The sequence below is a fragment of the Balaenoptera physalus genome (assembly GCF_965194825.1).
Source record: "Balaenoptera physalus genome assembly, chromosome: 21".
Taxonomy (NCBI): Eukaryota; Metazoa; Chordata; class Mammalia; order Artiodactyla; family Balaenopteridae; genus Balaenoptera; species Balaenoptera physalus.
The window spans coordinates 22620907-22633331 of NC_138902.1; the positions used below are offsets into that span (position 1 = coordinate 22620907).

The following is a 12425-nucleotide window of genomic DNA, read 5'->3' on the forward strand; positions in this document are numbered from 1 at the left end:
TTTTGTGTTTACAAGAGTATTGCGGAAGATGTGCTCTCAAATATACTAATTGCTAGAGCTTTTGGGGGAAGCAATTTGGCAGTATGTCTTGAGAACCTTAAAGTGTTCACTTCCTTTGGCCTGGTGATTCCGTGAGTGTGGAATCTATCCAAGAGAAGACGGAATACACACTACACACCCGGTACACACAGCATCACAGTACAGAAAAGTCATTTTGCAAAAGATACACAACAAATTATATTTATAATAATGAAAAATTGGAAGTAACTTACAAGTCCAACAATTTAGGGAACAGCTTAAAAATTATGATTCAGTCATACAATGGAAATTTTGTAGCTTTTTAAAAGTGATGTCTAATGATACAGTAATAGAAGAAAACACATATGGTCCAATATTAAGAAGAAAAAGCAAGATACAAAGTTGTTTCTACAATATGATTTTCTACATTAAAAGATTTGAGAGAAACCTATACAAATGCTACATTGGTTCCTCTTGGGTAATAACATCATAGATGATTTTTCTCCCTCTTCCTTAGTGTTTTTTATACTTTCTAAAATACAACAAATATATATTATTTTAATAATCAGAAAATTATTTAAAAATCTAATTGGTATTTCTTAAGCTGGGTGAGGAGACTCAGGTGTTCATTTTGTCATTTATTTTTATTCCTACATATGTCTAGCATACTTACATAATATAACAATTAACAAAGGAAAATATAAATAGATGACTTGTAGAGGTAGGATATAACCATATGTAATGTTACTTAAAAGTCAGGAATCAAAAGGTGTTGTGTCCCCTGTCTGGGCATTCACAAAGACTATATAACTCACTAATAGTAAACATCAAAGAAAGTAAAATGGATGATAAAGAAATGTGTTATTTATGAACTAAATATTAATAACCCAAAATTTGTTTACATGTCAAATTGAGTACATCCAAATTGTCTATTTAAATAAAAATGATCTTTTGCTACATCCTAACAATCAATAACAATAGAAGAAAAAGTTTATCTCATCTAGCTGTTAGAGAAATATGTCTTCTTTAGAATAAAACTTCCACAGATTATAATTTCAATGTTATTGAAATTACACAGCCACACAGATATATATATATATATATATATATATATATATATATATATATATATATATATATATATATATATATATATTACACACTTATCAAGAATTTAGAATAGGGAGTCAAAAATATAGAAAATACAAAGTAGAAGACCTGAAAGATACACTGAGGTCTAACATACACTTTTAAATAACACATTATTTAGAATATATAAATATATCCTAACTTATCATAAATTATATAATTCCAAAATTATGCAAAGGTCACTTGAATGAACATGACAGTATGGCTGTGACTTGAACATTACCTGGCTAGGAGGTCCCTGAGAGGGTCATGGGTGGGAGAGAGATTTTGTTAAAAGCAGATTCCTAGCCATGTAGGTTTCTTCTGTTTTCTCCTCTTCCTGTTCCTGCTCTGTATTCTTTATCACTAAGAGTCATCCTGGTCTCTCCTTCATCTCCCACAGCCAGTTACCAAGTCCTGCTGATTTTACTTTGTAAACATTTCTCAAATATGCCCCCTCTTCCTTACCCTGCTCTCATTGCCCTATGGAGGTCCCATTCTCTACCTGGACTGTGGCCTTAGCCTCATGACAGGTCTCCCTGCTGGCTTCACACACCTGCTGGAGAGATTCCTCTGAGATACATATCTGTTGGCATTCCTTCCAGGCGTCATTCAATTCCACAAATACTTTTTTAGCACCATTTAAGTACCAAGCACTGTTTTAGGCATTGAACTCACCAGTGAACAAGATGGATCAAGTTCCTACACTCAAGGAACTTAAATTCTAATATGAATAAATAATTCAAAGACATGCTTGGATGTTCTTTCTAAGACCTGGCCTCTCCTGCCTTCCTTCCCCCATCAAATGCTGGCATTTCTGCCCATGGTTTATGTTTGGGTAGAATTCAGCTTTTTGTGGTTCAGCTTAGGCGTCATTTCCCCCCTGAGAACCTTTATGAGCTTCATACTGGGCTAAGTGGTCCTTTTCTGTGCCTCATAGCACCATGTGTATAACTTTATTACAGCACCTCCCACGTTTCATTAAAATATGTGTTTGTCTCCTTCATGAGGTTGTAAGCACTTTGAGGAAGGAAATTATGGCTTAATCATTTTTGTAATTCCAGTGGTCAATGCAAATGAAGGTAGAAAATATGGGAAGCAGGATTAATAGGTTAAAAAAAAGTTGGAGTGATACTGGTTTAACATATCTAGTCTGATGGAGGAAGGAAGGCTTCCTTGGCTGGGACAGTAAAATATTGTGAGAAAGAAAGGTTGGGGCAAAAAGAGAAGATCTTGCTTGTGGTCATATTTGGCACTTCCTCAACACTGGTTTGTTTATGAATGTGGATGTAACATGAGTGTGGCCTTTGCTGTTAACACAGGAGGCTGCTTGTTCTAAATAGACAATTCTCTGCAAAGGGCTAAATCAAACCACTTTATTGTTCCTGTGACCCTTGTCACTTGCCTCCCAGGTCTTTTGGTCCCTGTGGAAGTCATGGGAACAAGGAATGCGGATACTTTGATCTGGTCATGGAGAAATATAACCCCCATGAAAGTAAGGATGCGATGCTCCTGTCCAAGTTTATATCTTTTCTTACCTTGTGCTGTTAGTTAAACTATTTGGCTACTAAGCCCCTTAGTAAGTAATTAGGAAGCATTATGTTATTAACCAGGAGCAGCATAGAGCCAGTACTGATTATCCTCAATCCCTAAATGGAGAGCAAATTGCAGGGGGTGGGGGGGAAACAAGAGTTATTTTAGTGAATGGAGAAAATAGGTAGAGCATCTAACCACAATCACTAGTTAAGCCATTAACAAACAAGATCACTCTCCCTAGGCAGGGTGACATTGAATGCCAGAAATGAACTGAATCAAATAAGCATTAACAGCACAACCAAAAAGCCACAATGCAATCCTAAGATGGGGTGCAAGGCAGGATCCGTATCAGTTATCCTGTTCTAAGTAGTAACAGAAAAACCCAATGCAAGCATGTTTAATCAGTAAAGAGGATTTATGGGACCATGAAAAGGAAGATTCCTAGGTAAGGAAGTGAACTAATCAGGAGAGATTAACACTGTAACTGATTACTTTAAAATTCTGGTGATTTCGGGACTTCCCTGGTGGTCCAGTGGGTAAGACTCCGTGCTCCCAGTGCAGGGGGCCCAGGTTCGATCCCTGATCAGGGAACTAGATCCCACATGCATGCCGCAGCTAAAGATCCCACGTGCCACAACGAAGATCCTGCATGCCACAGCTAAGACCCAGTGCAGCCTAAATAAATAAATAAATATATAAAAATAAAATATTTTTTAAAATTTTGGTGAGTTCACACAATGTAAATTTGTTTCTCCATGCAGTTCGGTCCAGTGTTCCTGGTCAAGCAACCGTCCTGAGACGCTGTCCTCCAAATGGTTACCCAGGCTCTCTCCATTGTGGTTCTCCACTCAGCCAGCAGATGGGGAAAGAAAAAGGAAGATCACTAGAGAAGAGGCAGGCTTGAAAGGGGAGACATCGATTTGGCCCACATTCCATTGGCTAGAACTCAGTCATATGGCCAAGGAGGCTGGAAAATGTAGTGAGCTGTGTGCCCAGGAAAAAAAGGGAACACTGGCAAATATTTAACTAGTTTTTGCCAGCTGCGATGGGAGCTAAATGTTTTCTGGCTTATTTCCAATGAAAATAGACTGCCTCAGTCCCTGTATTCTAAGAAAGACACCGAGATTCACCTTGAGTAACAGGCACATCCCTGAACAGACAAACTGACCAGAGGACTGCAATGGGCTGATGGCCTCAAGCCCACCAGAGTCCACCTCTTGAGCTAGAGGTGGGGTCTGCTTTCCCTGAAATGTCCGGACTGCATGGGAAAGAGGTAAATATCAGAGAGATAATGTAAGTACTATTAGGAAGTAGAAGCAGATTAGTGAACTAACAATGTCCACCTAAGGTCCTCATCCTAGAAAAATGGAATATCAAAAAGAGATGACGAGATAGCTCAAGGGTCTGGAGAAAACTATGGGAGAGACGTGACCTGGTTATTGAAACTTGTGCCTTCCAGGCACTCAGGCGCTGGGAATGAAGCAAGAGCCCTGTTCCTGGCAAACCTGTGTAAAGCTGAGAAAGTAGCAAGGAACAATAACTCTGTCCTTTAAACTGAGCACCTGCCTTTGGGTCCCTTAGATTCTCCTGAATCTGGGGACATCACTAAATCCATGAGGAAGAGAGGTCCCAGTTTAGGTTAGAAGGCTACAGAGGCTGGAAGTAAGAGAAATTGCTAGGCTTAATATTCCACTGTCTTTCATGAATGATGTAGAGATTTATTCAAGGAAATGAGCATACACATTTTCTCATTAAAAGGACCAAAACTCCATGCATTATTCTGGGATGATAGGTTTTGAACCTATTGTTTCTTCAGCTGGTACTTTCAGTCCGTTTATTGTTTCCAGAGAATGTCTCTAATCACAAATGAACTACGTCTTTTGGCCCAGCTAAAGTCGATATATTCACCATCCATTCTCTCATATAAGAATACAAAGAGAACTTTATTTCTAGAGTCCCACACTCCTTGATCTTGTGAAATTTTTATTCATTTTAAATATTCTTTGTTTTTCAGATTCACAGCAGCTAAATGTACTCAGGCCTCTCCGATTACCACTGTCTTTCCAATTTGGGACTTGGCTGTCATCAGTCCAGGGAAAGATATTCAGGAAACTTTCCCTTTAAGGTTAGAAGTGCTTTGAAATCTAGAGCATATTCCTGAAACACCATTGTGTTTCCTGAACAGACGTGTTCAGTGAAGTTTCCCACCCTTCACTACAAGCCCTGAGTGGTGACAGCCCAGTGGGGGCGTGGGGAGGAAGAGGGGGAGAGGGAGAGAGAGAGAGGATGTACAGAAGAGGGACAGGCATTCCGAGACAGAATACTGGTGCTTTGGTCTCTGTCTCCCCACTCCAGCCAGGGGGCGCTTCAGAGTAGAGATCACCGTCTTTTAACCCTGTCAAACCCAGAAACTACATATGTGTGCTCAGAACAAGGCACCAATTCAACAAACATTTTATTTAGGGCTTATCATATTCCAGGCTCTGTTGTTAGGGAAAGCATCCCCCAGTGAGAGGATCAACATACGGAAATAATTTAAATATCTATCTATCTAATGACTATTAGAAAAACCACAGAATTATCTTAAAAGATGAGCTAGAATCATATGTATTGACAGTGAAGGATACTCGAGACTTATAGTTGAGGGGAAAAAGTTTACTAACAGTCTGTATAGTATGGTCCCTGTTTTGATTGTTTTTAAAGTATAGATAAATGATCAGAGTTGGATTTACGGCATGGCTAAGGCTCAGAAGCTCTCACTTGCAGAGATCTTGTTCAAAACTCTGAACTTAATTTTGTATTTTTCATAAAGAGAGTCTCCAGAAAAGCATGAGTATGAGGTCAAAATCGGAATCATTCCCTGATATTTATATACATGACCAACTCTATGGCCAACCTTGGTTATCTCAGGCAGTTGGAATGCAGAGACTTTCTCTTTTCTATCATCCCAAAGAATGCCTCCTGAAATTCCTTTATAGCCATCCCTTCTCTTACCTGTAACCCCTGGCCAACCCTCCCTGTGTTCCTACCCCTATCTCTGAGTGAGATAACTCATGGGCTTTGTAAACAGAAGTCCATTATTCAAATAGTAGATACTATCTCTACCCTATGTCCCAGCCAACCCACAGGACACCCCCTCTCATCATCTTCCTCCAAGTTCTGCTTTTCCCTGTTTCCCAGTGACCAGTATCATGACCTTCCACTTCATTCCCTTCAATATTCCCTTAATCTCATATTGTCTGTTTCTCTCCCACTCATTTTCTGACAAAAAGCAAAGACCAAAAATTACATATATGTGTTTCTAGGACAGAGACTTTATTTCTCACTAGTGATAAAAATTTTCTAGCACAATAAATATGCCTAAAATCTACTTAAAACTTAAGACAAATAAAAATAGCTAGTAAAATCCATAAAACCAACAGCAATACTTTAACTAGATTATGATGCTTTTTTGCATATGTTTTCCTTATGTGGTAATGTTTGGTGCCCAGAGAGGCTTAGGGCTATTTACTGCTGTCTAAAATTGGCTTTTTGGACCAGCTACACTTCCTTAAGCATCTTAACATGTTTTTAATTTTGCATTACAAATCCAAATGCTACATTCAGCCAGTAGTTCAGTGCAATTAGTAGACTGTAACTATTTGATCATCATGGAATCAGTGCAATAATTATGTGTGATTAAACTTCATTTATGTGAATTGAATATGCAAGAAGCATAATTTAACTGTACCTTGTATTAGTTCAAATTAAGTTCAAGTGCATATAATAGTTAGCTGCTTTCTCTTGCAAAGGGATTTTACAAATACTAGACAGTTTGGGGGTTGGCGTGGCCAGGTGTCCCAAATTCTTTAAGAACTCAATCTCCTTCTGGCTGTCAGCTCTATAATCTCTAAAGTGTGGGCCTCGTATTCATGGTCTAGGAAGGTAACTGGTGCTCCAGCCATCTCATCTATGTTCCAGGCTGGCAACAGATGAGGAAGAATAAACACATAAACACTTAATAAGGAGACTTCACCCAGAAATGCTGCACAGTATTCTCACACCTCTATGGCAAATACCCCAACATCTGACTCAGTGAACTGTTCATGGGAATAGGAAATGCCATCTTTTAACTGGACTGCAATGCACCAACTAAAAATTTGGGATCTCTTACTAAAGGAAAAGGGGAGATTAGGTTGGGTGAAGAAATTTGCATTCCCTGCCACGGTCTTAACATAAATAATACGATGATTTAAAGATGTTATATATCTTCATAATACTTTGAATTCTGTTAAAAGATAAAGCACATAAAAACCTTAATAAAAAAAAAAGAGTAAAACCTAGTTCAATCAGTATAGTGAATCATCAGAATTTAAATAGATTCATAGTGTCAGCAATGCACAGATGGGCTGCATTTGAGCAGAGGTTGCTTGGAGGGATGCAGAATACTCAGGAAGCAACCACTTCTTTTCCCTGTCATTGGGAAATGGGGAAAAGCAGAACTTGGAGGAAGATGATGAGAGAGGGTGTCCTATGGGCTGGCTGGGACATAGGGTAAAGATAGTATCTACTCTTTGAACAGTTGTGGTCATGAAGATCTGGAAAGTGCATATCAGATCTGCGCATTTGACTGTGGAATTCAGTGCTGGAGGACGGAAAGAAGCAGAAGGTAAGGTTCCTATCCCAAAAGGCGTTTCCATTTAGGCTGGGAAACAAGTTTAATAAATCCTTCAACTTTTCATGTATTCAGTATACAAGAGCTCTCAATACAGTGATAGAAGACAATCCACAAGTCCGTGTGTGATTTTTTTTTTCCAGTCAAATGCATAGACGATTGGTGCTATAAGTGATTGCATGTGTTCTCCTGATGAGGCAGTAAGAGTGTAACTAAAGGAAGAAGAGGTTTGAAAAGGAGTGGGTAAGGAAATCCAGATTGCAGATTGAGGAGTTAACATTTTTTGAGCTCTGCTCTGTGTCAGGCACTTTGTCAGGTGCTTTATGTAATCTGTGGGATAATTACTGTTATTCCATCTTTCAGATGAGGAGTCTGAGGCTCACATAAGTAATTTCTTGCGGTTGAGCAGCCAGCCAGGAGAGAGAGCAGAATTTGAATGCGGGTCTGTTCCAAAATGTATGCTATTTCCATTACAGAATTCCACCCGGGATAGGAGTCGGGGTGGGAGAGTGTTGTATAAATGTGTTGTCATACAAGCCTCACTAGCTGGGAGGTTCTGGATGAGGTCACATTTATATATTCAGATTTCACTAGCTCAAATTTAAGAATTTAAGAATTCTGATTTTCACACAGTGAGTCCATCTGCACTACTACCCGCATTGGCCTCTTCCCTCTGGGAAAACTCGCCCTCACTGACCTTGACTGCTCCGTGCAGAACCCCCCCGCCCCACCATGATTCTCTCGGTCCTGACAGTTTAGCAGTCTCTTTTACTGTCAGAAGCCACAGTGATTCCATGACATAGCAGGGTTGATTGATTCACTCGAATATTTATCAGGGGCTCTGTGAGATGGAGAGGTGAGCCAGAGCTCTGAACCTGGCTCTGACACAGAGGCAGGTGTTGGTTTAGTGAGAGGAGGCAGACAATAAGCATGATAATTGCTAATTGTGGTAAATGCTATTAAGAAAATAAACGGAGCAATGTGATAGGAAATAATGACAGGCAGTGGGAGGGTGTTAGGGCTTCTAAGGAGACAGCCATTTCTTTTCATAAAGACAGTTTATTTTTTTTTAACTCCTTGGAGCAATCATTCATATCAGGGTAGCTGGGCCAATATAAAATGAAGCAGCAGTTATGATGCCTTCCCTGGAGCCATCATTCCCCTCTAAATCCCATGCACAGTGCAGAATCCTACCAACCTCCTTCGTCCCTCCAGTGGTTCTGAAACTTGGCTAAGTAATCAGAATCACTGGGAGATCTTTCAGAAATACAGACACCTGGGCTCTGCCTTTAGAGACTAGAGTTAGTTGGTTTGGGATGGGTCTCAGGCATGAATTTTAAAGTTCCCAGGTGATTGTAGTATGTAGGCAAGAGTGCAAATCACTGGTCAAAGCAGTGGTTCTCAAACCACCTGAGCATGCATCAGAATTGTCTAGAGGGACTAGTTGTTGCTCTACTGCCTGGCTTCCATGGCCTGGCCCAAGGCCATGGCCTGGGTGCCTCAAGAAACTCACAGTGGCTCCTGATTTTATGATGTGTGGTTCTCATACTTAGGGCAGTGTCTCTCAACCTTTAATGGGCATATGAATCAGCTGGGGAACTGGTTAAAATGCAGTTCTGAGTGGTTGCCAGTGACTGGGGCGGGGATGGGGCGAGAAGGAGATGGGGAGTTGTTTTCATGGGCAGAGTTTCAATTTTGCGGGATGGAAAGACTTCTGGAAATTGGTTGCACAAAAATATGAATATACTTAACACTACTGAACTGTACACTTAAAAAAACAGTTAAGATGGTAAATTCTGTGTTATGCATATTTTAGCGCAGTTATTTAAAAGTGCAGATTCAGTAGGTCCGGGGCAGGGCCTGAGTGTCATTTCTTATAAGCTCCCAAGTGGTGCCGGTGGGAACGCAGTTGCAGAAGCAAGGGTTCAGGTTGCATCAGGATTACGTGGGGGACTTGATTTAATGTAGGCTCTTCATCCTCATCTCCGAGATCTTGATTCAGCATGTCTGAGATGGGACTCAGGTGTAGCTGCTCTGAACACCCCACTTTAAGAAATACTCTTCCATGGGCTTCGCTTCCAAAGGTGAGATAGATTATTTACAGATGCAAAACTGATTCTGGCATTTTATTTCATGTCTGAAATAAGAGTTTCTGTATGTTTCACAGCTTTATAAAGTGCAGTAGCTTCCCTAGTTCAGCGGGCTAGGAATGGAAAAGACCTTCAGCTGCAAGAGGGACTAGCCCCCAGAGTCCAGGGTCGTTGGCAGGCTGTGGGTTAATGACTGTCCTGGAGCTCCTGGAATAGCATGTCCCCCAGCTGACCAAACCTCAGGGCCCCACAGTGTGCCATACCTGACTGGGTGTTCACCAGGCCTCCTGTCCTATCACCAAACCACCCCCCACCGCAGCCCATCTCCAGTTCAGAGCAAGACCCGACAGCCAGCCAACCAACCCAAACCTACTCCTGGCAAGTCTAGGGAACCCCAGAATCATGCAGAGCTCTAATAGTTACTATTTATGTGCGTTTGCTCTATGGCAGCACCTTAGCCCCATCATCTCACGTAATCCTCTCAACAACCTGTGAGGTATTTGCTGTTATTATCACCATTTTATGGGTGAGAAAATAGAGACTCTGCTAAGTTGAGTAACTTACCCAAAGTCATAGGGCCAGTATGTGACAGAGCCAGGATTTGAAACCAGCTTTGTCTGGCAAGGATGCCCAGGCTCTTTACACTGTGGAGAATGGCTTTCCATGGGCCAGGAATTTGGGCCAAGAGTGGACTGCATCTCAGGAGCACTAATTAGCATTAGAGCTGTAACCTGTATGCCTACGAAGAGCCCTCCATTCAAAGTACGCTTCTCCACGTGGTGATCATTTTGTGTTGTACAAAAATACCAGGGCACTCTGTTGTACACCTGAAACTAATATTGTAAGTCAATTATACTTTAATAAACAAATGAAAACAAAGTGAAACTAATACAATATTGTAAGTCAATTATGCTTCAATAAACAAAACCAAAGTGAACTAATATAATATTGTAAGTTGATTATACTTCAATAAACAAACAAACAACAAAGTACACTGACTGTCTTCAACACATGGCTGTCCACAGCAGAATTTCTATTTAGAGTAATTCGCACTAAGGGGTAAATAAGGCTTAGCTTTCCTAGCAAGTAATGTTTTGAAAAGAGTAACTTGTTAACCTAAATGGGTCCATGGTTGATAGAAAGTGTAAGAGAAATTCATGGGGCAGTGTGCTGGGGGTTGAGTATGGAGGGACTTTCCTTTGGATAAGATCTTTGAAACTGAAAGGGACCATACGTCATCTGGTCCCATTTTTCGTTGATTAAAGATGAGTTTACATAAAGCAAATTGAAGATTGAACATGTTTTAACATAGATTCTCCCATGTCAGTTTACACAACCTTTTTCATCTAAGCCCCTCCCCTCCCCCTGTTCTAAACAGGAATTGCCGGTGAGATGATTAGAACGCATGTCTAAATATGGACTGAGCATTTATTGAGCACCTATTTGCCAGATTCTGTGCTGGAACTACAAAAATGAAAATAAAATGCATGATTCCAAGAAACTCACACTGTCCTGTGTAGATGTAATTGTCTTGGGTGCTGAGGCAGCTCGGAGGGGGAAGCAATACAACACGGGGAAGGGACAGTTTAACTGAGTCTTGAAGGATGGCAGGCTTACGAGTTTACCAGGCCAGCAAGCAGGGGCAAGAACCTTCTAGGCAGAGAGCCAAAGAAGGGCACCTGAAAGCTCACAGCAGATGGTTCTCCCTGGAGCTGAGGGGCGTGTGAAGCAGCAGCAGGATGTAGTGTTCGACCAGGTGGCAGGGCCAGAGAAGTGTTAGGGAGAAATGAAAGTGTGACTGTAAGAGGCATTAGCAGAGGTGTGTAGGCTGGGTGAGCCGGAGGCCGCTGAGATGGCCACACAGCCCCACAGGCCTGGGACTCCAAGGGCCCCAGAGGAAGGGAAGGCAGACTCGGGGACGCTGGGACTCACTTTCTCTGAGCTCTCATAGTAGTGCTTTGCAGAACCTGATCCTCTCATCTGAGATCTTAGCTTCAACAGCGATGCCAGAGAAATACCAAAAAAAGATATAAATACCCAGCTGCAAGAACTTGGATCTGAAAGGAATAATAATCTTAACAAGTAGTAGACGTATTAAAGTACTAACGCTCCTGAAGTGAGGTTGGAGTAAGTTAAGGCCCCTCCCTAGATCACTACTGGCTGTTTCTGCAGGAGCTAATAATGACCGTCAGGCAGGTGTCACTGCAGCACTTAGTACGTGCAGCACCCTGCCAGCACCTGCTCACCTCTTTACAGGCATTAACTCTCTCCACTGCTCCTTCCAGCTTCCTCTCAGACAAACAGGCTGTCTGGGCAGCGTTGGACGAGCTTTGCAGGCTTCCTGGCAATCTCCGTGCGACCGTGAGGTTAGGGCGGCCTGATTCCTGTTTGCCCAAACATAGGAGAACACAGTGTTTTTTTCCAGCCTGTTTTTCAACTACTGATACGTGGAGAAGTAGGAAGCTTTCCTCCCACCCAGTGCTCCACCAACACACACACACACACACACACACACGCAATGAACCACAATAGCACAACATTTAGAAATAGACTTTTCTATGTTATTTGGCTCTCTAAATAGCCTTTCCTGCATATAGAATGACAGAGCGTTTGTTACATTCAACGTTGAAGTTGAAGAAACTGAACCCCAAGTAGGTTCAGTAACTTGAATCTGGTCATACAGCTAGTTAGTGGCAAAGCTGAAATCAGACGCATCTAACTCTTAGCCAGCACTTTTCCATTATACCTCCTCCTAACTCCCTCTCAAGCCATTTAAAAAAGAAATATATGAGGACTTCCCTGGCAGTCCAGTGGTTAAGACTCCACTGCAGGGGACACGGGTTCAGTCCCTAGTAGGGGAACTGAGATCCCGCATGCTGTGCCGCGTGGCCAAAAAATTAAAAAATAAAATAAATTCAAAAAGAAATATCTGGAGAAGCAAAAGATCCATGTAGAACTAATCATTCAATAATCAACCACACTGGTCCCTTGATTAACGA

General features: G+C 41.3%; 1 protein-coding gene across 7 annotated transcripts in view; it reads left to right on the forward strand.

Annotated features, from left to right (window-relative positions):
• The first annotated feature begins 1164 nt into the window (after positions 1 to 1164).
• LOC309651734 (uncharacterized protein) overlaps positions 1165 to 12425 on the forward strand; it is a 34481-nt gene continuing 23220 nt past the window's right edge. For 4 of the 7 annotated variants that reach the window (XR_014258327.1, XM_082444717.1, XM_082444716.1 and 1 more), the window contains exons 1-3: positions 1165 to 3955; positions 4697 to 4807; positions 7244 to 7330. Coding sequence is in view for 3 of the 7 variants with exons in the window: in XM_082444717.1 (XP_082300843.1) it covers positions 3945 to 3955; positions 4697 to 4807; positions 7244 to 7330 (209 nt within the window). In the remaining 4 variants the exon portion in view is untranslated. Of the gene's footprint in view, positions 3956 to 4696; positions 7331 to 12425 lie in introns of all 7 variants that reach the window. The other 3 variants (XR_014258326.1, XR_014258328.1, XR_014258329.1) reach the window with 1 other exon arrangement.